The sequence below is a fragment of the Dipodomys ordii genome, unplaced genomic scaffold (assembly GCF_000151885.1).
Source record: "Dipodomys ordii isolate 6190 unplaced genomic scaffold, Dord_2.0 Scaffold16, whole genome shotgun sequence".
Lineage (NCBI taxonomy): Eukaryota > Metazoa > Chordata > Mammalia > Rodentia > Heteromyidae > Dipodomys > Dipodomys ordii.
Window position 1 is genome coordinate 18,085,813 of NW_012267232.1, and position 21,441 is coordinate 18,107,253.

The 21,441-nt window shown below is 39.2% G+C and overlaps 1 protein-coding gene across 1 annotated transcript in view; it reads left to right on the top strand.

Moving 5' to 3' along the window:
• The first annotated feature begins 2,827 nt into the window (after positions 1-2,827).
• The window catches only part of Ralgapa1 (Ral GTPase activating protein, alpha subunit 1 (catalytic)), a 255,284-nt gene continuing 236,670 nt past the window's right edge, over positions 2,828-21,441 (top strand). Inside the window, exon 1 of the mRNA XM_013012238.1 lies at positions 2,828-2,967. Coding sequence (XP_012867692.1) covers positions 2,862-2,967 — 106 coding nt within the window. The 5' untranslated portion in view covers positions 2,828-2,861. The remainder of the gene's footprint in view (positions 2,968-21,441) is intronic.

The window sequence follows — 21,441 nt, forward strand, 5'->3', positions numbered from 1 at the left end:
TTTTTCTTTTTGCTTATGTGGTGCTGAGGAATCGAACCCAGGGCCTCGAGCATGCAAGGCGAGCGCTCTACCACTGAGCCACCTTCCCAGCCCTCCATGAGATTCTTATCTCCAATTAACACCAGAAAACTGGAAGTGGCACTGTGGCTCAAGTGGTAGAACGCTCACCTTGAGCTGAAGAGCTGAGGGACAGCGCTAGAGTTCAATCCCCATAACTGACCAAAAAATAAAAAACAAACAAACATTACTACTTTGGCTAATAAATACATGGCAGTTTAAAATAAGTTTTGTTGAATAGAACAAGACAGACACTAAAGTTTTTTTTATTTTTTTTGTGTGTTTTATGTAAAATTCTAAGGGAAAAATAAAGACAAAAACCTATAGGATATGTGAATTCAGTGATGAACTCAATGACAGAAACCAGAGTTGCCTAGGAAACAGGGGTGGGCAATGGAAGAGAGGACTTACTAGTGGGAAAGTGGTATGCATATCTGTTATTGTTTTTTATTCATTAAAATTTCTATTTTGACACTAGTAATTTTCTCCAAGACTTATGTGAATTCTTTACATATTGACAAAATATACCTTTGAAACATAGGCTCCATGGTTTCCCTCATTTGTAAAAATTAGTATATGTCTAGGATAGTCCTAGCAGAGGATCACAATAGCTCAATATGTACATATGACCATATAAAATGATGCTAATCAAAATGACCTCCAATAGGAAACAATAGGTATGTTTTTGGTTGGTGACTTTGTTGTTGTCAATATACTGCATCAAGCTCTTTCCTTTTATTTCATTTTTCTTTTTCCTTTGGTGTATCCCTGGCAATCACTGTCTTTGATTCTGGCACTCTGCATCTCTGGTACCTTGCATCTTGCATATATGTTTATCTGATTTGGGGAAGGGAAGGGAATAACAAAATGGTGAAACAAGGACAAAGGATGACCCAATGTAACAATCATACTCACAGGACACCATGTTGGAAATGAACTTTACAACCTGAGTGAGTGAGGGAGGGCATAGTTGGAGAAAAATGGAGTGGGTAACAATGTTCGACAAGAAATGCACTCATTACCTTACTTATGTAACTGTAACCCCTCTGTACAGCATCTTTACAATAAAAAAATTGAAAAAAATTGCCTTTGAAATTTTCTAGTTTTCCCAAGTCCTCTCTCTCTCCCTCCCCTCCCCCCTCTGGCCCTGGGCTGTTGTTAGTTTTTTGGGGCAAGGTTAGCTCTCTACTACTGAATCAGGGCTCCACTTCCAGCTTTTTGGTGATTAATTGGAGATTAGAATCTCATGGATTTTTCTTGCCCAGGGTAGATTCAGACTTTGAGCTTCAATTTTCAGTCTCATGAGAATCTAGGATTATAGATGTGAGCTGCCAGCCCATGGCTTTTTTCTTTCTTTTATAATCTGTTTCTGGCAGAACCTACTTATTTGTACAAGATTCATGTTGCTCCCCCTCCCTCTCTTTTCTTTTCTTTCTTTGTCTTTCTCTCTCTCCCTCTCCCTCCCATCCTTCCTTCCTCCCTCCCTTCCTCCCTTTTTTCCTTCCTTCCTTCATCTGAGACCTGGAATTGAACTAGGTACCTGATCCTTTTGCTCATTGGCTGATGTTCTACTAACTGAGTCATGCTTCCAACCCTTTCTCTCTCGTTTTTTCCTTCCTTTCTTAGCCACGTGGAAGATAATTTTAAGCAAAAGAACATATTTTAATAACTAAACTACAGTAAACTGCTAATCATCACTATGAAAAACACATTAAAGTCCTTTAAACAAAATCCAAATTTAGCAATGAATTGATGCGACATCTGAGGCTCTCAGAAATGGCAGCAAGCATGTGTCACACACCTGCTTGTATGTGTTAGCCTTACCTTCCTAAGTTTGTCTGAGTTAATTTAGGTCCTTCACGGACTTTGTGGGTCGTGGGGCTTGAACTGTGGGCCTGGGTGCTGTCCCTCAGCTCAAGGCCAGTGCTCTACCAATGGAGCCACAGCATCACTTCCGGTTTTCTGGTGGTTCATTGGAGATAAGAGTCTCAGGACTTTCCTGCCCGAGCTGGCTTTGAACTGCGATCCTCAGATCTCAGCCTCCTGAGTGGGTAGGATTACAGGCCTGAGCCACCAGTGCCAGGCCTTCACGGACCTTTTTCTTGGAAACCATACCTTCCTAGGTGTATGGCTAAGGATCAACTGTTTACCAAGGGGCCTGAGGCAAATAACTTTCCTTGACGTTCCTCAGGCCTCTCCTTTGGTGTCTTACGCCGGAAAAACCAAGCAAGTAGCTCCAAGGATGATCTCACGTTGGCATGACGTCAACAACCGTGACGCCAGAAGACGGTTGCCATGGAGACCGCCCGTCACTGACGGCAGAGTCGTGAAAACCCATCACCAGACTCCTCGCCCGGGCTTAGGCGTCTGCAGGGTCTAAGCTGCTAAGGAAGCTTTCACCTTAAGGGGGCCTCAGGGAAAGCGGAGCGGCGGTGTCCGCAGCGGCCGGGAGCTCCTCCTCCGCGGCTCTAGGTCCGGGGGGCCCCGGCCTGTGGCGGCGAGCGGCGTCGGCTGGAGGCAGGCGGCGGCGGCCGGGCTCGCACGGGCCTCCCTCGCTTCTGTGCAGGGCCGGGACAGGGGATCCGCCATATTGGAGCCAGAACGGGAGGTTCCTCGGAGCTGCGGCGCGAGGCGGGCGGCGGCGGCGACCCCAGCCAGGGCCCGTGAGGCCGGGGAGGGCACGAGCTGCTCGGGCTAGGCTCTTCCCGCCCTCTCCCTCCCTCCCTCCCTCCTTTCCTCCCTCCACCTCGGCCGTCAGAACCCGGGCCGGGAGGACCAGCGGAGCTGGCCGTGGCGGCGGCAGGATGTTCTCCAAGAAGCCGCACGGGGACGTGAAGAAGTCCACCCAGAAGGTGCTGGACTCCAAGAAGGACGCGCTGACCCGCCTCAAGCACCTGCGCATCGTCATCGGTGAGCGGCGGTGGCGAGCGGGGGCCGCTGAGGCCTGGCTTTCCTCGGAGACCGGGTCTGGCGTCGGGACCCGGCGCGGGCCGGGGCGGCGGGGCGGCGGGCGGGGGGGGGGGGCGGAGGACGAAGCGTCGCCTGGGCCGAGACGCGCGGCCGGGCCGAGGATTTGGAGAAGGGAAAAAACTTGGCAGTTGACAAAAACTCATTACCAGAAACACAAGAATAATTCAGAGTTGAGTGAATCATCTGGACTCATTAAAAATAGATAGAAATATGTAGATAGAATTACCCTGAAAAACTTGTGTCTTTGAGACTTGGGGTGATGGTGTTTGTAGGACGTGTTGGCTGATGACTACTGTCACCTCTGCCAAGTGGAAAGAAAAAGTCAAAGCCTTTCACAGACTGTATATATATATATATATATATATATACACACTATATATATATATGTATATAATTCCTCATCTTTCAAGTTTCTTGGCAGGCCTGGAGGAAGCAGTCGCACCTCTTTGGGAAGTGGGTGGTTCCCCAAAACTGGTGGGGACCCGAGCCCCGCCCTTGTGTTAATGACCTAGCATTTCATTACTGGCATTTAGAAAGAAACTATAATTAATTATTGAAAGCAAAGGTACTGTTACCTTTGCTTTTTCCGGAATGGTATAGAATTCTCTCTTAATTACAATTTTCCCCTACCATTTGCTGCCCAACCTGTTTCCTGATAAACCTCTGATTTAGAATATAACGTTACATGCAACTTTGGGACTCCAAATCTTGGGCTGATAAGTGATAAAGTAATACTTCTGGAAACTTAGCTTCAGTAATTGACTTTTTTTTTTTTTTACTTTTTGTCAGTCGTGGGGCTTGAACTCACAGCTTGGGTGCTGTCCCTGAGCTTTTCTAGACTTCACTACTTTGAGCCACAGCTCCACTTGGGGTTTTCTGGTGGTTGATTGCAAATTAAGAGTCTCACGGGCTTTTCTGCACTGGCTGGCTTTGAATCTCGATCCTTAGATCTCAGCCTCCTGAGTAACTAGGATTACAGGTGTGAGCCACCGGCGCCCAGTTTGGCTTTTTTTCTGGGGTAGAAATTTGAGGCGAAAAGGAAAATTAAGTCCAGCTGTGTTGTTATATAGTGTTAATGTCATAACTGAGTTTAGAGCCTGATCCGAATTCAGAATTTATCATCTCAAGCTGTGTTTCTAATGCGTAAGTGTTGTGTGAAGTAATGTAAGTTCTTTATATCCTGAGCGCATTTTTTTTTTTGCTGTATTGTTACTCATTTGACCTATAGTACCCAATATTTGTCTGGTGCCTCACTGTTTACATAGTGTTTCACAGAAATTTTCATAATTAGTCTTTAAAATAACTGTAAAAGTATATATATATATAGTCTCCAATTTATTTAAATTTAATTTTTTCGAATGAGAAAGTTGAAGGCTGGGAAGGTGAAGTAGTCCTCTAGTTACTAGGAGTCTGAGTCAAAAGGAGCCTAGATTTTTTTTTTTTACCTCTTCCTTCACTTATGATAGTGATCTGTATTGCAAGTAACTTGTATTTATTCCTGTGGTATAGTAAGAAAGCAATTGAAGCTGGACTAGCAATCCAAAAAAAGTCCAGTTAAAAATAGAGATTATGATGTTGTTATTTTTTTCTCCTTTAAAGTTGAATTTGGAAGATAAGATTTGGTGGAGTGGGACACAGTGGTCTGGGAAGGGGTGGCTCAGTGGTAGAGCACTTGCCTCGCATGCATGATGCCCTGGGTTCGATTCCTCAGCATCACAGAAGCAGATAAAAGCTGGAAATGGCGCTGTGGCTCAAGTGGTTAGCTTTGAGCTGAAGAGCTAGGGACAGTGCCCAGGCTTAAAGTTCAGAACCCACCACCAGATCAAAAAAAAAAAAAAAGAGAGTGGGACACAGAAAGTTAGTGTTCGAATGTATCTGTCATTGATAATGGCAATTTGAAATTGGACACAGTGGAATTTGACACTTACTTGGGAGATGCAATAGGGTATGTAAATGCAGTTATAAAGTTGAGTTCCACGAAGCATTGAGATTTCCTAAATTAACTGCCACAATTAAGAAATAATTTATATATAGTTCTTTGGCATAAAGTTTTTTTCATCTGAGAGACATGGACTGTATTAAGAGGTCATACGTCAGATATTTTATAGGACTTTGCTTCCTTAGTTTGAAAATAGCTTTAAAAGGAAACTAGCCCCGTTTATTCTTCAGTAATGTATGGAGCTAAAAAAATTATATAACACATATTTGTAATATCCTTTTGCTCTCAGTAATGTATGGAGTTCAAAAACCATATAACTATATAACACGTATTTGTAATATTCTTAAAAATGTTAAAATGTTAGCTATTCTGCTTTCTGACTAGTTGCCCTGTGAGTAGAGGTAGTCGGTACATAGAGACTACATTTGAGTAGTTTCAGAACAGTAGTTCCTAGACAGGGATATTTTACCCAACAGGAGATAATTGATATGTCTGTAGACATTTTTTTTTTTCTCTTTTGGCCCTACTGGGGATTAAACCCAGGGCCTCTTGTTAGTCAAGTGCCCTACCACCTAATCTATACTCCCGCCCTGGAGATTATTTTTCACAACAGGGGAGAAGTGTTACTGGCATCTTTTAGTATGTTAGGTGCTGTTAAAGTTGTTATAGAATGTCACAATGAAAACTTGTGCAACTAATACATGCTAATAAAAATCTTTAAAAGAAGAAAACACTGCCAAATTGGAATTGTAGGCATGATTCAAGTGGTAGAATGTTTTGAGGCCCTGATTACAATTTCCAGCACCACCAAAAAAATTTAAAAAATTGTTGCAGCCAGGAGTCAGTGGCTCACACTTGTAATCCTAGCTGCTCAGGAAGCTAAGGTTTGAGGATTGCTGTTCAAAGCCAGCCTGGGCAGAAAAGTCCATGAGACTTTTATCTCCAGTTAACCACCAAAAGCTGGAAGTGGAGTTGCATCTCCAACGATAGAGTGTTAGCTAACCTTCAATGGAAAAAGCTAAAGATAGCACCCAGGACCTAAGTTTAAGCCTCAGTTCTGGTGACACACACACACCTTCCATATGTGCACTTCCACTATTATACTACATCATTCTGTATAGCGAGGGTTTTCTTAATTTCAGCAACTGTAATTAGTATTTTCTTACTGTCTTAACAATGCTGAATATCCTTTCCTACAAAATTTCTGTTCAAATCATTTTTGTTTAAATTGAGTTTGCTTTCTTAATCAGTTTGGAAAGTTCTTTATGTACTCTAGATTCAGGTGGTTTTTTAAAAATTTTTTAAAATTTTTTATTTTCATTGTGAAAATACTGTACAGAGGGGTTACAATTACATGGGCAAGATAATGAGTACATTTCTTATCAAGCATTGTAGCCTCCTCCTTTGTTTCCTCTTCCCATCCAGGTGTTTTGTTTTTTGTTTTTTCTTTTGGTGATGCTGTGAATCAAACCCAGATCTTGCTCTTAAATACAAGTTTTGTTGGTTTTTTAAAACAGCAAATATGTGACTTGCCAACTTTTTTTCCCTCCTAGCATAGAGAATCAAGTTGTCTTCAAATAAAGTCAGTTCAACTTTTTCCCCCTATCTGGAATGCTTCCACCCAGCTCTTAACCTGCCTTTTGCCTGGCCTTATTAAACTGTATATAATCTCCACGATGGCACAGAATACAAGTACAGAAGTGATAAATCTTTTTGATAGATTTCTTAGAAAGAAACACTCCTTTTTTTGTGAGGGAGAAGGTGCTGAGGCTTGAACTCAGTACTTAACAAATGCCAGGCAATGACTCTACTGGGCTACCTCCTTAGAGGTAGAAACCTGGGTGATTCCATTCCTCTCATTCATGTCTTTCTTACCCTGGTCAATCTAATTAGAAGCTTATCACTGATTTTCTAAATGAACCATGTTTTGGTTTTATTAATTTTTTTTACTATTTTTATTAGCTATAAAGAGGAATTTCATTGTGACATTTCTACACGTGTATAAAATATATTCCAATCAATCTCCCTTTCTCTGTCCTACTCCCTAGCTCCTTTCCCTCTTACTAAAACAATTTCAGCAGACTTCATTTTTTTTTAATTTCAATTTTAATTTTTTTGTCGGTCCTGGGGGCCGTCCCTCAGCTCTTCAGCTCAAGGCTAGCACCCTACCACTTGAGCCACAGCGCCACTTCTGGCTTTTTTCTTTTTTGCTTATGTGGTGCTGAGGAATCGAACCCAGGGCCTCAGGCATGCAAGGCAAGCACTCTACCATTGAGCCAACTTCCCAGCCCGGTTTCATTGTTTTATTATCATACATGCCACAGTGTATTTGAACTGTGTGCATTCTCTTTCAACATTATTAGCTCTCCTCCTCCTCTTCCTCCTCACAAGTACTCACTTCTTTATTCTTTTTTTTTTTTTTAGCCAATCCAGGGGCTTGAACTCTGGGCTTAGGTGCTGTTTCTGAGCCTCTTTGTGTTCAAGACTATGCTCTACCACTTCAGCCATAGCAACATTTCTGGCTTTTTCTGAGTAGTATATTGCAGATAAAAGTCTCATGGACTTTCATGCCTGGGCTGGCTTTGAACCCCCATCTTCATATCTTAGTCTCCTGAGTAGGCTTAACGGGTGAGCCCCTGGTACCCCGCTACAAGTACCCACTTCTTAACAGAACTGTTTCTCTATACCCTACTCTTTATTTCCCCTGTTAACCAACAGCTTTCACTAAAATTCTTTATGCTTTTTTCCCCTATATACTTCTCTATCTTTCCCCCTTTTCCCTTCTCCTTCTAAGTAGTCCCTTAGACTGTTTTGTGCTTATCCATACATACAAACACATATCCATTAATGTGTATGTTTTTATAGCTTCCACATGAGTGAAAATATTATGCGTTATGTGTATGTATGTATTTTTTGTTTGTTTTTTTGGTGCTGGTCCTGGGACTTGAACTCAAGGCGTAGGCACTATCCCTGAGCATTTTTGGCCCAAGGCTCATAATCTGCCACTAGAACCACACCTCCATTTCTGGTCTTTTGGTGGTTAATTGGAGAAAAGAGTCTCATGGCCTCACCTGCTTAGTCTGGCTTTGAGCCATGATCCTCAAATCTCAGCTTCTTGAGTATTTAGGATTATAGGTGTGAGCCACAAGTGCCCAGCCCTATTTTTTGTCTTTTGATCTTTGTCTTGTCTCACTCAATATGATGTCCTCCAGTTGCATCTATTTTCTTGCAAATGACAAAATGACATAAACTTTTTCTTTCTGGCTGTTTAAGATGGTGTTATATATACATATACACACATATGTATACAATATGTGTATTACATATATAACACCTTTTTTGTCCATTCATTTGTTTTGGGGCACCTAAATTGATTTTATCATTTGTCTTTCTTGTGTGTTGATTTACTGTCCTTCAGATATATGCCCAATAATTGTTTGGTGGGGCCATGTAGGAGCTCTGTTTTTATTTTTTGAGGAACCTCCATACTGAATTCCCTAGTGATTATATTCCCAACAGCAGTGGATAAGGATTCCTCCCCCTACTCCCATCCTTGCTAGCATGTGTTGTTTGTTTCCTTGATGCCTGCCTTTCTGATTGGGGTGACATGGATCTTAAGGTCCTTTTTGTTTTTTTAATTAGCGTACACTAATTGTACAGGTGGAATTTTATTGTTACCTTTCCACACATGTTTAGCAATGCATTCCAATCAATGTCACTCCATCATTTCCTGTCCACCTTTCCCAAACTATGTCAACAAGTATTGTTGCATATCATAGTTGCATATATTTACACTGTTTTTGATCTGCCTAACCCCAATTGTGTGTGTGTGTCTGTGTATGTGTGTGTATTTATATATGTATATGTGTATCTCACATCTCTCTCTGTTGTGCATCTCAGCTGATACTGTCATTTGACTATTGTGAAGAGTGCTGCATGTAGATGTCTTTCTGGTATGTTGATTTGCTCTCCTTCTGATATATATACACCCAATACTGATATGGTTGCTCTAGTTTACATTTCCACTAGCAATGTATTTATAAGGTTTATTTTTTTCCCCTGCATCCTTGACAGCTCCTTCCTTCCTTCCTTCCTTTCTCTCTTTTCTTCCCTTCCTTCCCTTTCTTCCCTTCCCTCCCTTCCTTGCCTACCTCTCTCTCTTCCCTTCCTCTTTCCCTCCCTCCCTCCCTGCTTCTCTCTCTCTGTCCCACCCCTCCTTCTCTCTTTCTTTTTTTGTTGGTCATGGGACTTTAAAACTCAAGGCTTGAGCGCTTTCCCTGAACACTTTTACACTCAAGGCTAGTGCTCTGTCACTTTGAGCCACAGCTCTACTTCTGGTTTTGGGGTGGTTAATTGGAGATAAGGGTCTCATGGACTTTGCAGCCCCAGCTGGCTTTGAATGATGAACTTTAGATCTCCGTCTATTGTGTAGCTAGGAGCCATCAGTGCCCGGCTTGTTGGTTTTCTTTTTCTTTTCGGGGTCCTGTCATGGGGCCTGAACTCTGGGCCTGGGCACTGTCCCTCAGCTCTTCAGCTCAAGGCTAGCACTCTACCACTTGAGCCACAGCACCATTTCCGGCTTTTTTCTTTTTGTTTATGTGGTGCTGAAGAATTGAACCCAGGGCCTCATGCATGCAAGGCAAGCTCTCTACCACTGAGCCACCTTCCCAGTGCTTGTTGGTTTTCTTGATGTTGCCATTCTGATTGGTGTGAGATGGAATTTTAGTGTGGCTTTATTTGCATTTCCTTTATGACTGAGGATGTTGAACATTTCATATATCAGCCATTTGTGTTTCTTCTGAGAACTAACTTATATGACCATTATTTAGATTATTTGTTATTTTGCTGTTTAATTTTTTAAAAAAAAGTCTTTGTGTTTTCTGGATATTAGTCTTTTATCTGTTGGATAGCTATTTTTCACAATTTAAAAAGTTTCTCCAATTCTGTGAGCTGTCTGTTGGCGATGGTGATTTTTTTTTTTTTGCTCTTCAGAAACTCTTTAATTTGATATATTCCCACTTGTGACTTCTTCTTCCCATCTTCTATATTTTTATGTTTGTTTTAAAAAAATTCACTGATTTCTGACTTGATCTTCTGCTTAGTTTTAATTTTTTGGGTTGTCTGATGGTGCTAGTGACCGTTTCTTTTGATCTGCAGGAACTCTTTAATTTGATATATTCCCACTTGTGAATTCTTTCTCCCATCTTCTATTTTTTTTTGTCGGTCCTGGGTCTTGAACTCTGGGCCTGGCGCTGTCCCTCAGCTCTTCAGCTCAAGGCGAGCGCTCTACCACTTGAGCCACTGCACCACTTCTTTCCTGCCCGGGCTGGCTTTGAACTGCAATCCTCAGACCTCAGCCTCCTGAGTAGCTAGGATTACAGGCGTGAGCCACCAGCACTGGGCTTTTATGTTTGTTTGTTTTTTAAAAAAAATTCATTGATTTCTGACTTGATCATTATATTAACTTTGTTTAATTTGCTAGTTTCTTTAAGTGTAAATAATTTGAGACATTTTTCTTTCTACTGTAGTCATCTGATGATACAGATTTTTCCCCTAAGTAGCATCCCATCAACTAGAATATTCTGTAATTTGATTTTTATTTATTTATTTATTCTTTGGGTCCGATCGTGGGGCCTGGGCGCTGTCCCTCAGCTCTTCAGCTTAAGGCTAGCGCTCTACCACTTGAGCCACAGCGCCACTTCCGGCCTTTTTTCTTTTTGCTTATGTGGTGCTGAGGAATTGAACCCAGGGCCTCAGGCATGCAAGGCAAGCGCTCTACCACTGAGCCACCTTCCCAGCCCCTGTAATTTGATTTTTAATTAGTTCCAAAGGCCTTTCCTCCCCTCTGCTCCACTCTCCTCTCCCTTCCTGCTTTCCTTTTTGGCAGTGCTGAGGATTAAGCCCAGTCTATACTACATGCTAGGCTAGTGCTCTGTCCCTGAGCACTAACTTTGTTTTTTATTTCATCTTTGATCCATGTTCTATTTCCAAGTGGGTTCTTTGGCTTCTCATATTTGTGGATTTTCCATATTGTTATTTCTTTTTTTAAATTTTTTATTGTGAAAATACTGTACAGAGGGGTTACAATTACATGGGCAAGATAATGAGTACATTTCTTATCAAGTATTGTAGCCTCCTCTTGTTATTTCTTTTAAGTATTTCAGATTGAATTCCATTATAGTCAGAAAACAGTGTTTAAAAAATTTTAAAGTCATGGAATTTCTTTGATGACCTAGAATGTGATTTAATTTGATAAATGTCCCATATGCCTTTTGCTAAGAACCTTTATGCTCTTTGTCATGCATTTTACTTGTACGTATGTTGAATCAGAAAAACAAGAAGTATTCAGTATTTATGAATAGCATACAAGGGCAGGAAGAAATATAGTACATTGAAAATGCTATAAATTAACTGGAACATATTTGGCTGAAAACCAGGCAATGTATATAACTTTACTATATAAATAAGCTAGTTTGATATATGTTAAGGTTTTGCTATGCAGTTTTAGTAAGTAATATTATATATGTAACCTTAAGTCCTTTATATTCTTTCATTTGTTTATACTCTTTAGTTTAATTTTATAATTTGAATCTTCTTGATCTGGAAAATTAATTTAACCTTACCTAATGTATTTATGTTGTGATTACTGTACAGATTATTGCCATAAAGTTTATTATTGTATGAAAAAAAGCATTTTTTTGATACATTGCTCTAAAAAGTCTACCAGATGTATCTCATAGGATTCATTGTTAGAGACACTATCACAAATATATACCTTTTTACTGTAAATGATTAACATTTTATGACAAAGTGTAAAATATATGTTGTATATACCCTTATCCAAATCCTAATTCTCTATTGCTCTATTGAGTGATATGTTGTCCCATGCTTGAAGAAAGCAGCATTTTTGCTATTGTAGTAAGTGTGTTACTATTATGCTTCTGTTGCCATCATTACACTTCTTCACTAATCTGAAAACCCAATGCTTTGGAGTACATGATACTTGATCATACTGTCGTTCAAATTTTCTAATTGCTCTTATTTATCAACCTTGTGATGAGTGCCAGAAACTTATCAAGGACTTTAGTACCTCGCTTATGGTCTTCATCATTTTTGGTCATCTTAAAGGACTTTCTATGCTCATTGTATTTACTGTCTTTATTAATCTCATTACTATTCCATTTAAGAAATTACTTTTTCAGGCTTTTTTTTGTTGTTGTTGTTGGTTGTGAGGCTTGAACTCAGCCTGGGTGCCGTCCCTGAGCCTCTGTGCTCAAGGCTAGTGCTCTACTATTTGAGTCACAGTGCCACTTCTGGTTTTCTTGTGGTTAATTGGAGAGAGTCTCATGAACTTTGTTGCCTAGGCTGGCTTTAAACCTTGACCTTCAGATCTAAGCCACCAGCACCTGGCCAGGCTTTTCTTTCTTTCCCTTCCTTCCTTCCTTCCTTCCTTCCTTCCTTCCTTCCTTCCTTCCTTCCTTCCTTCCTTCCTTCCTTCCTTTCTTTCTTTCTTTCTTTCTTTCTTTCTCTTTCTTTGTCTTACTTTCTTTTTTTTTTTTTTGTCAGTCATGGGGCTTGAACTCTGGGCCTGAGCGCTGTGTCCTTCAGCTCTTCAGCTCAAGGCTAGAGCTCTACCACTTGAGTTACAGCGCCACTTCCCGTTTTTTTCTGGTGGTTTATTGGAGAGAAGAGTTTAACAGACTTTCCTGCCCAGGCTGGCTTTGAACTGCTATCCTCAGATCTCAGCCTCCTGAGTAGCTAGGATTACAGGCATGAGTCACCGGCGTCACAGGCTTTTCTTATGTAACCAAATTCTCCCTTCAGTGGTGATCCAGGATTCTGTCCTCATAGTCTCTTTTAACTACATACTATTGTTGGGTTAATTGCCTTTGGAGTTTCAAATGCCTGTATGTTTACTAGTAACTACACCTCTCCTCCCCTAGATTTCCCTCCCTTGCACTCTGAACTTTTAGCTCTGACATATCCACTCTAGACCCTTGTATGTCCCATTCCTGTCTTGAACTTTTGAATCTTACATTTTCTTTTCTACTGTAACCTTTTGTTACTTCACATTGGAACTTTACACTTTAATACTGAACTAGAAATAATTTTCTGTGATGCTTGTGCCTTTGCTGATGACTGCTTTTCTAACACTCTTACTGCCTGGAAACTTCTACTCCTGGAAATCTATATTATGCATAGTTAACGTTACCAATGTGGTTCTTTTCTTACAAGGTAAATATTTGCATGCTCAGATCTTATGACCTCCCCAGTGTTAGAACTGCATGACTCTCCAGTGTCAGAAATGAATAGACATTAGATACGGGAGATTTTTGTCCAGGCAATTACTTTTGTACAAAAGGGTGCAATACTGTTATTCTGCCCAGAGCTAGGCAGTCACATCATGCAGGATAGTTTGGAGTTAGGCTCACATTCTAAGTACCTTGCCTTACCAAGGTTAGAAAGGGGGGCATTTTTTCATTCCTATCAAAGGTTTGCTTTTTTTTTTCTTCTCATTATGGCTGGCTGGGAGTGGGATGGTTGGAAGAGGTTGATGAGGTCAGTTAGCTACCACTAACATTTCTATTAACTCTATTGGTAAAGAGTTCTCTTCTTGAAACAAGCAACACTCTTGGTAATTACAGTTTATTAAGTCCTGCAACACAAAATTTATCTTCCTAACATGGCTAGCTGATCATAAGCAGCACAGTAAATAAATTAAATAAAAGTAAATAATTCCAGGACATATCAATACCAAAAAAAAATTGTATCAATATGCAAGACAGAAACACTTTAGTTTGACAGAAAAGGCTTTCTCTCAACCAGGGCAAAAAGACATCTTTTTATATTTCTTGAATCAGCATGGTACCATGCTTTATAATAGGTGTTCATTAAAAGACTGTTCAGCTCATGAATAAGTATAGTAGATATGAGGAAAGTAGAATTGTTCTGAGTTTTGAGCAACTAGTTGGCAATGACAAAAACAAACAGGAAACCATGAAAGTCAGTTCTTTTTTTTATGTCTTTTTTTTTTTTAACTTGTCATGGACTATTATAACCCTTTCTGCTCAGAAAGAAACTTGAGTGATTTTAAGTACCTGTAGGGACAGAAGACTTAGAAACTAAAGTTTATACTGTATAAAACAGAAAAGCAGGTGAACACAAAAACTAAGATGTTAATTGAAGACTATTTATGGCCCTATGGAAGATAATACCGAGATAATCTTCCCCCATCATTGAAATTTTTATCATCTCTTACATAATAATTTTAGAAAATTCATATACTGATGAACCCAACAACATGTTAGCTTGAAAGTGTGGTGGAATGGCCCCAAAATATCATTCTCATCATCCCACTTTTACCTCCATTATTAAAAAAATTAACTTTATGGACACAAAGGAGAAAGAATGAAGCAAGAGTAGAAATTTAAAAATGTTTGCCCTGAAGATGGGACTTTGTTATAGAAGCTAAGTAATGCCAACAACTACCATAAGATAGAAGAGAAAAGGAGAGATTATCTCCTAGAGCCACTGTCTGAATTTTAACCCATACTACTGATTTTAGACTCTATACTTGAGGCTTTTGAGAGAATAAACTTTTGAAATTTTAAGCCACCAAATTTGTGACTGTCATTCATTGATTGTAATCACAGGACACTATTACAAGTTTCTTAGCCACTTTGGTTATTTGTTCTTCCATAAGAATTTGAGAATCAACTGATTAAACTCCATGTATCATTGGAATTTTGTTTGTTTTTTGGGGGGACAGGGTCTATTCCTTTGTAGCTCAGGTGATCTTGAACTCCAAATCCTACTGCCTAAGCCTCTGGAGTGCTGGAATTATAGGTATGGACCATCACAGCTGGCTTTGGTAGTGTTTTTTCAGAATTAAAAAAAATAATTTTTTTATTACATTGAATCTATAAATCTTCCTCCTCCTCCTTTTTTTTTTTTTTTTTTGTTCGTGGGGCTTGAACTCTGGGCGCTGTCCTTAGCTCTTCAGCTCAAGGTGAGTGCTCTATCACTTGAGCCACAGCGACACTTCTGGTTTTCTGAGTGCTTCATTGGACATAAGACTCTCACAGAGTTTCTTGCCGAGGCTGGCTTTGAACTGCGATCCTCAGATCTCAGCCTCCTGAGTAGCTAGGATTACAAGCATGAGCCACCAATGCTCTGCTCTCCTCCTCCTTCTTTTTGCCAGGACTGGTCTTGAAATCAGGCCTCTTGCTCTTTAGCTTTTTTGCTCAAGACCGGCACTCTACCGATTTGTCTCTCCAGGTTGGCTTTAAATCTTGATTCTCAAATCTAGGTATCCTGAGTAGCTAGAATTATAGACAAGAACCACTAGTACCCATTTCAATAGTTAACATTTTTGATCACTTGTATGTGGCAGGCCTTAGACCAAGAAATTTACATGTATTACTTTATTTAATCCCTGAAATAATTTTATATCATAAATAATAATCCCCAAGGACAACACTTGAGTAATAGAGAATACAGGGATAAGAAGTCAGAAGATTGGATTATGATCTTTTTAGTTATATTATTTTTGCAACACTTATGATCTTCAATTTTCTGTATATGAAATTAGAGTAATGACACCTCAAATATTGTTGCAAAGGTACACGAAAAAATATTTCAAACACCAGATTTATAGAGGAATTAGAAATATTACTTGACTTTTAATTAGAATCATAAATGCGATAAAATTGAATCAGTGCTGGGCTCGTAGTTCATGTAGAGTTTAGTGAGTACAAAACCCTGGATTCCATCCCTAACATTGAAAAACTAGCAAGCAGACAAACAAGAAAAGAAAAAAAGAATGAGATGTTGTAACAGTAGAATTTGTTGTTTTTAATGACTTTTTTTTTTTAACTTCTCATGGACTCTAATAACCCTTTTGAATTCAGTTGAGGCTAGGCTTGGGGATGCTTATCTGTCATCTCAAAGTTACTCAGGAGGTAAAGGTAGGAGGATCTTGGTCCATGGACAGCCCAAATAAAAACACAAGACCCTACCTGGAAAAAAAAAGAGAAAACCTATAGGGTGTGGCTTAATGGTAGAGTACAAGTGTAAGCTCCTGAGGTTTAGTTCCTAATACCTCCAAAAGGAATACGTTGAGCAGAGGTTCTTGAATGATGTTGATAATGTTGATAATTATTTGCCTTTTAACTATTATCTGTGCTGCTTGTGACCAGCTAGACATGTTAGGGAGATAAATCTTATGTTGAAGGAGTTAATAAACTGTAGTTACCAAGTATTTGCTTGTTAAAAAGAGAAATGTTTGTCTCATAGACTTTCCTGCCTAGGCTGACTTTGAGATCCTCAGATCTTAGTCTTCTGAGTAGATAGATTACAGGCCTGAGCTACCAGTGCCCAGCAAGATTATATCAGTCTGTCTGTCTGTCTTTTTAAATGTTTTTTATTTATTTATTTTTTTGGTTCTGGTTGTGGGGCCTGAACTCTGGGCCATGGGCACTGTCCCTCAGCTTTTCAGCTCAAGGCTAGCACTCTACCACTTGAACCACAGCGCCACTTCCGGCTTTTCTTTTTTTTTTGCTTATGTGGTGCTGGGGAATCGAACCCAGGGCCTCATGCATGCAAGGCAAGAGCTCTACCACTGAGCCACCTTCCCAGCCCCTTAAATTTTTTTTTTTTAAACTGGTTCTGGGGCTTGAACTTAGGATCTGGGCACTGCCCCTGAGCTTCTTTTGCTCAAGGCTAGTGCTCTACCACTTGAGCCACAGTGCCGTTTCTGGCCTTTTCTGTTTATATAGTACTGAGGAATTGAACCCAGAGCTTCATGCGTGCTAGGCAAGCACTCTACCACTAAGCCATATTTCCAGCCTAAATATTTTTATAATAGACTTGGAAGTAAAAATTATTCTTGCAAAAATTTAATTTTGGGGGTTGGAGGTATGGTTCAATTGGTAGATCTCTTGCCATTGAGCAAAATCATCAGGTAGATGCTGTTGAAGTCCCAGTCTCAGACAAAGAAATTTAAAAATTTTTAAGGAGAAACAACACTTTATTAGAACACCATTAAAGCAAAATGACAGGCAGTTGGACAAAAGGGCATAGTGATGCTGTTGTATTATGGCATATGATTAGATGTTTCTTTTCTTAGGTCTTGATAATTTTTTTTTTTTAACCTCAGAGCATCATTTGAAATAAGTGGGAAAGAACAACATCCCTCCCCCCCTTACTGGGAAAAAAAGAGAGAACTCTTTATCAATGGAGTTAATAGAAATGTTAGTGGTAGCTTTTCACTGGCCTCATCAACCTCCTCCAGCTATCCAACTCCCAGCCAGCCATAATGAGAAAACAAAGTAAAGCTTTGATAGGAATGAAAAAATGCCCCCTTTCTAAACTTGGTAATCAAATGTTCTTAGAGCCTAACTCCTTAACTAGGTAGGAGGAGGGACAGTTTGGATTGCAAACTGTCCTGCATGGTGTGCCTGCCTAGCTCTGGGTGGAAAAATAATATTGCTCTCTTTTGTACAAAAGTAAGTTGGACAAAAATCTCCTGTATCTTATGTCTATTCATTTCTACACTTTGTACTTTAGTTTCTAATCTAGTAAAAATTGAGTAGCACTTTTGGTGGCTCACATTTATAAAACTAGCTAGTTGGGAGGTGGAGTTTGGGAGGCTTGTTGATTCAGTCACCAGACTAGGTATTCTGAATGTCTATGGTCTCATTTATGTGGAAGCATAGATTGGATATAGTCCAGGCAAAAACACATAAGACTATATAAAAATAACTAAAGAAAAAAAAAAACTAAAGCAGGGTGCTGGTGGCTCACGCCTATAATCCTAGCTACTCATGGCTGAGATCTGAGGATCACGGTTCAAAGCCAGCCTGGGCAGAAAAGTCCTCTTATCTCCAGTTAACCACTCAAAAAAATGGAAGTAGCATTGTATCTCAAAGTGGTAGAGCACTAGCCTTAAGTAAAAGGGCTTAGCGTCAGAGCCCAGGTCCTGAGTTCAAACCCTACAACTGACAAAAAATTGAAAAAGAAAGGTCTGGAGGCATGATTCAACTATAAGGTGCCTATGAAGCAAACACAGTCCCTAATATAAAACTCTACTTATGTTCTTCCTCAAAAAAAAATTGAGTAACTTAGAAAATAGCAAAGTTACTTGCTAGAAAACAAAGGAAATTGAATGAAAGGAAATAAACTTTATTGTTGGTATTTTATTTCAAATGAATGTTAGGAAGTCACTTAGCAATTATAGCCCTTTTCCTCTCCACCCACACCCCAAATAGAATAGGGTAAGAGGTGTGGTAGTGTTATCAAAATGTGTCTTTTTCTGAATTCTTTTAAGTCAGTAGTTTCCTGGTTCCCAGTTATTTTTCCTTTGCCATCATGGTTCTTAGGGTCTTCTAAAGGCAAGTAGGTTGTTATTGTAAGCCATTTTTTTTAATAAGCATCATTTCTTACCAAGTAGTTTTAAGGAAAATAGCCATCTGTGTTTATGTCTGTTACTTCAAAATTTAAAAAATGATGGATCTAACAAGCATTTGGGTAACTGTAGTACTTTGGGTAATTCAGAGGAGTAAAGGAGTTGATGGTATAATAAAGAATGTCATATGCTATATGTGAAATAGGTATAACACACACAATTATAAATAATATTTAAATGAATACCTTGAGAATGCTTCATACTGACTGGGACATTTGAGTTGAGTCTTGAAAGGTTAATATTCTTTCAAGTTTCAATAAGTTGAAGTGAAGGAAGTTCAGTTTGGGTGAAATTAATTGTAATAGCACAGATATAGATGTAGGACAGTAGGCTTTTAAAACAATAAGCAAGCTTCAAACTACAAGATTTTGTTTTAATAGGAAGGCAAATAGAAAAGAATGAGTGTACCCAGGCTTAGTGGCACCATCCCAAGGTCTTACATAGTAATAAGACCTTGTCTCAAAAAAACAAAAACCAAATGAAACAAACAAAAAAACCCCCAAACAACCAGAGCTGGGCGCTGGTGGCTTGCATATATAATCCTAGCTACTCAGGAGGCTGAGATCACAGTTTTTAAAGCCAGCCCAGGTTAACAAAAGAAGCTAGAAATGGAGGTGAGGCTCAAATGGGTATAATGCTAGCCTTGAGCAAAGAAAGCTGGGGGATAGGGCATTCAAGCCTCAGGACCAGCACAGAAAGGAATAGGTGTTTGGGGAGATACTGGTGCAAAGGTATCTCTTTACAAGATTTGATAAAAACAGATTTAAATTTTTTTCTTTTGGTACTATAGTTTTTGAACTCAAGGCCTTAAGCTGGCTAGGCAAACTTCCTACACCTTAAGCCATACTCATAGACCTTTTAGCTGTTATTTTTTCAGATATTAGTTATTTTTTAGATAGGGCTGTCTTCAGCTTGCAATCTTCCTACCTCTACTTGTGGTGTAGGAATTACAGGAATGCACCATTTCAACTAGCTTTCTTTGTGATAGGTTCTTTTTTTCCTTGGCTGGTCTTGAATCATGATTTTACTGTTTCCAAGAGGCTGGGATTTTAATGGGAATTTAAGTCCATGATGATGACACTTCTACATCATTCTATTTTTTGAAATCCTGGTTTTATTGATGAATTTGTAGCAATAGGAATAGATTTGTAGGAATAGATTTCTCAGGTTTGCTAACACTGTAAGGTTATTCTGTCCTGCAATCAATACTATTGCTATGACAATATACTCTGAAGACTGGTGTTAGTTACTGTCCATTGTAAGTCTTATACTTAGTTTCTATACCTAAACATTGTATGTTGAGTTCACCTCGTTTTGACAGTGCTGTGGTATCCAAATGTGTGATTCACTAAGTGGACGTATGGGCTTACATAATTCCAACTGCTTTATTTACTATTTATTCATTTATTATAAAGCTTTGGTTGCTGATGAGTTGGAAATGGAAAACAACAACGAAAGGTTGGTCCTTTATAGGTAGTTTGAAGAGTACAATCTGTTTAGTATGCTGAGAACTGACTTTCTCCATTCTGACTAGGTTTGCATTTATCTTCTGTTGACTTAATATGTACTTTCTTTTCCAAGTGTAATAGTATTTCTCTCAGAATTTTTATAATATACAAGAAATCCTATTTTCTTGATATTTAATTGGATTTTGAGAAGACTGTATATAGAAAATATGTCTGCCTGTTTTCTATTTTGTGTATTAAACTCCTAGATAGAATATGTTTAGCTTTTTAGGAATGTTTTAAATGTTAGAGGAAGTTATTCTCTGATTTAAGAAATAATCTATTTTAGATATGGACAGAAAATAGTGCTTTATTTTGGTTACTCTCATTTGATTACTGAATTAAAAAAGGATGATTTATTCTGTAATAGTGCTTAAACAAATGGTTAGCTTGTCTTTGAAAAAGTGAAGACAATACATTTGCCACAGTAGACATCAGTTATTTGGCTACATAAGAGTTTGAAATTTCTATACTTAGAAGTAAAATTTTGTTTCTTCAGTCAGACTTGCATTAATTCTACTTCTCAAGAAGTTTTACCTCTCAGATTCATTCAGCTAGGTGGAACCAGGCAATCTCAGTAAGGAGTTCAATATTAGTTAGAAGAGCTAAAAGGATCAAGAAATAAACAGAAACATGTGCCTATTTTTATTTATTTATTTTAATTTTTTAATTTTTTTAAATTTAAAGTGGTATTCAGGTAAGAGGTAGTTTATTCAGTAGACCTGCTGGGACCAGGCAAGGTTGGCACTCCACGTGGCTGGGAAAGGCCTGGGAATGAGAGAGAGCTGGGAAAGAGAGGAAAGAGCTAGAGCAGAGAGAAAGCAGAGAGAGCTAGAAAAGAACAGTGAGGAGATAGGTAGCAGAGAGAGCTAGAATAGGGCAGTGAGAGAGCAGAGAGCTAGAAACAGAGAGAGAGAGCTAGAATAGAACAGAGAGAGAGAGCTAGAATAGAACAGAGAGAGAGAGAGAGCTAGAATAGAACAGAGAGAGAGACATGTGCCTATTTTTATTGACTATTTTTGAATTATTTTTGGAGAAACTCCTATTCAAATTACTTGCCCATTTTCAACTGGATTGTAATTCTTTTGGCTGACTTGTAAGAGTTCTTAATTTATTATAGGTGCTTGTCCTTCGTCATCACTCAGTTTACAATTTTTAAAATTCTTTTTGTGTGTGTATGTGCATGTGTGTGCATACACATGTACACACTGATACTGGGACATGAATGGGCTTCGTGCTCTTGCTTGGACTTGTTCACTCAAGACTGGTACTCTACCACTTGAGCTACAGTTCTACTTCCATTTTATTTTGGTGTTTAATTGAAGAGTCTCATGGACTTTCCTGCCTGTGCTGGCTTTGAACTGTGATCCTTAGACCTCAGCTTCTTGAATAGCTAGGATTAGAGGTTTGAGCTACCAGTGAGAGGTGTGTGTGTGTGTGTGTGTGTGTGTGTGTGTGTGTGTGTGTGTGTGTGTGTGTGTGTGTGTGTGTGTGTGTGTGTGTGT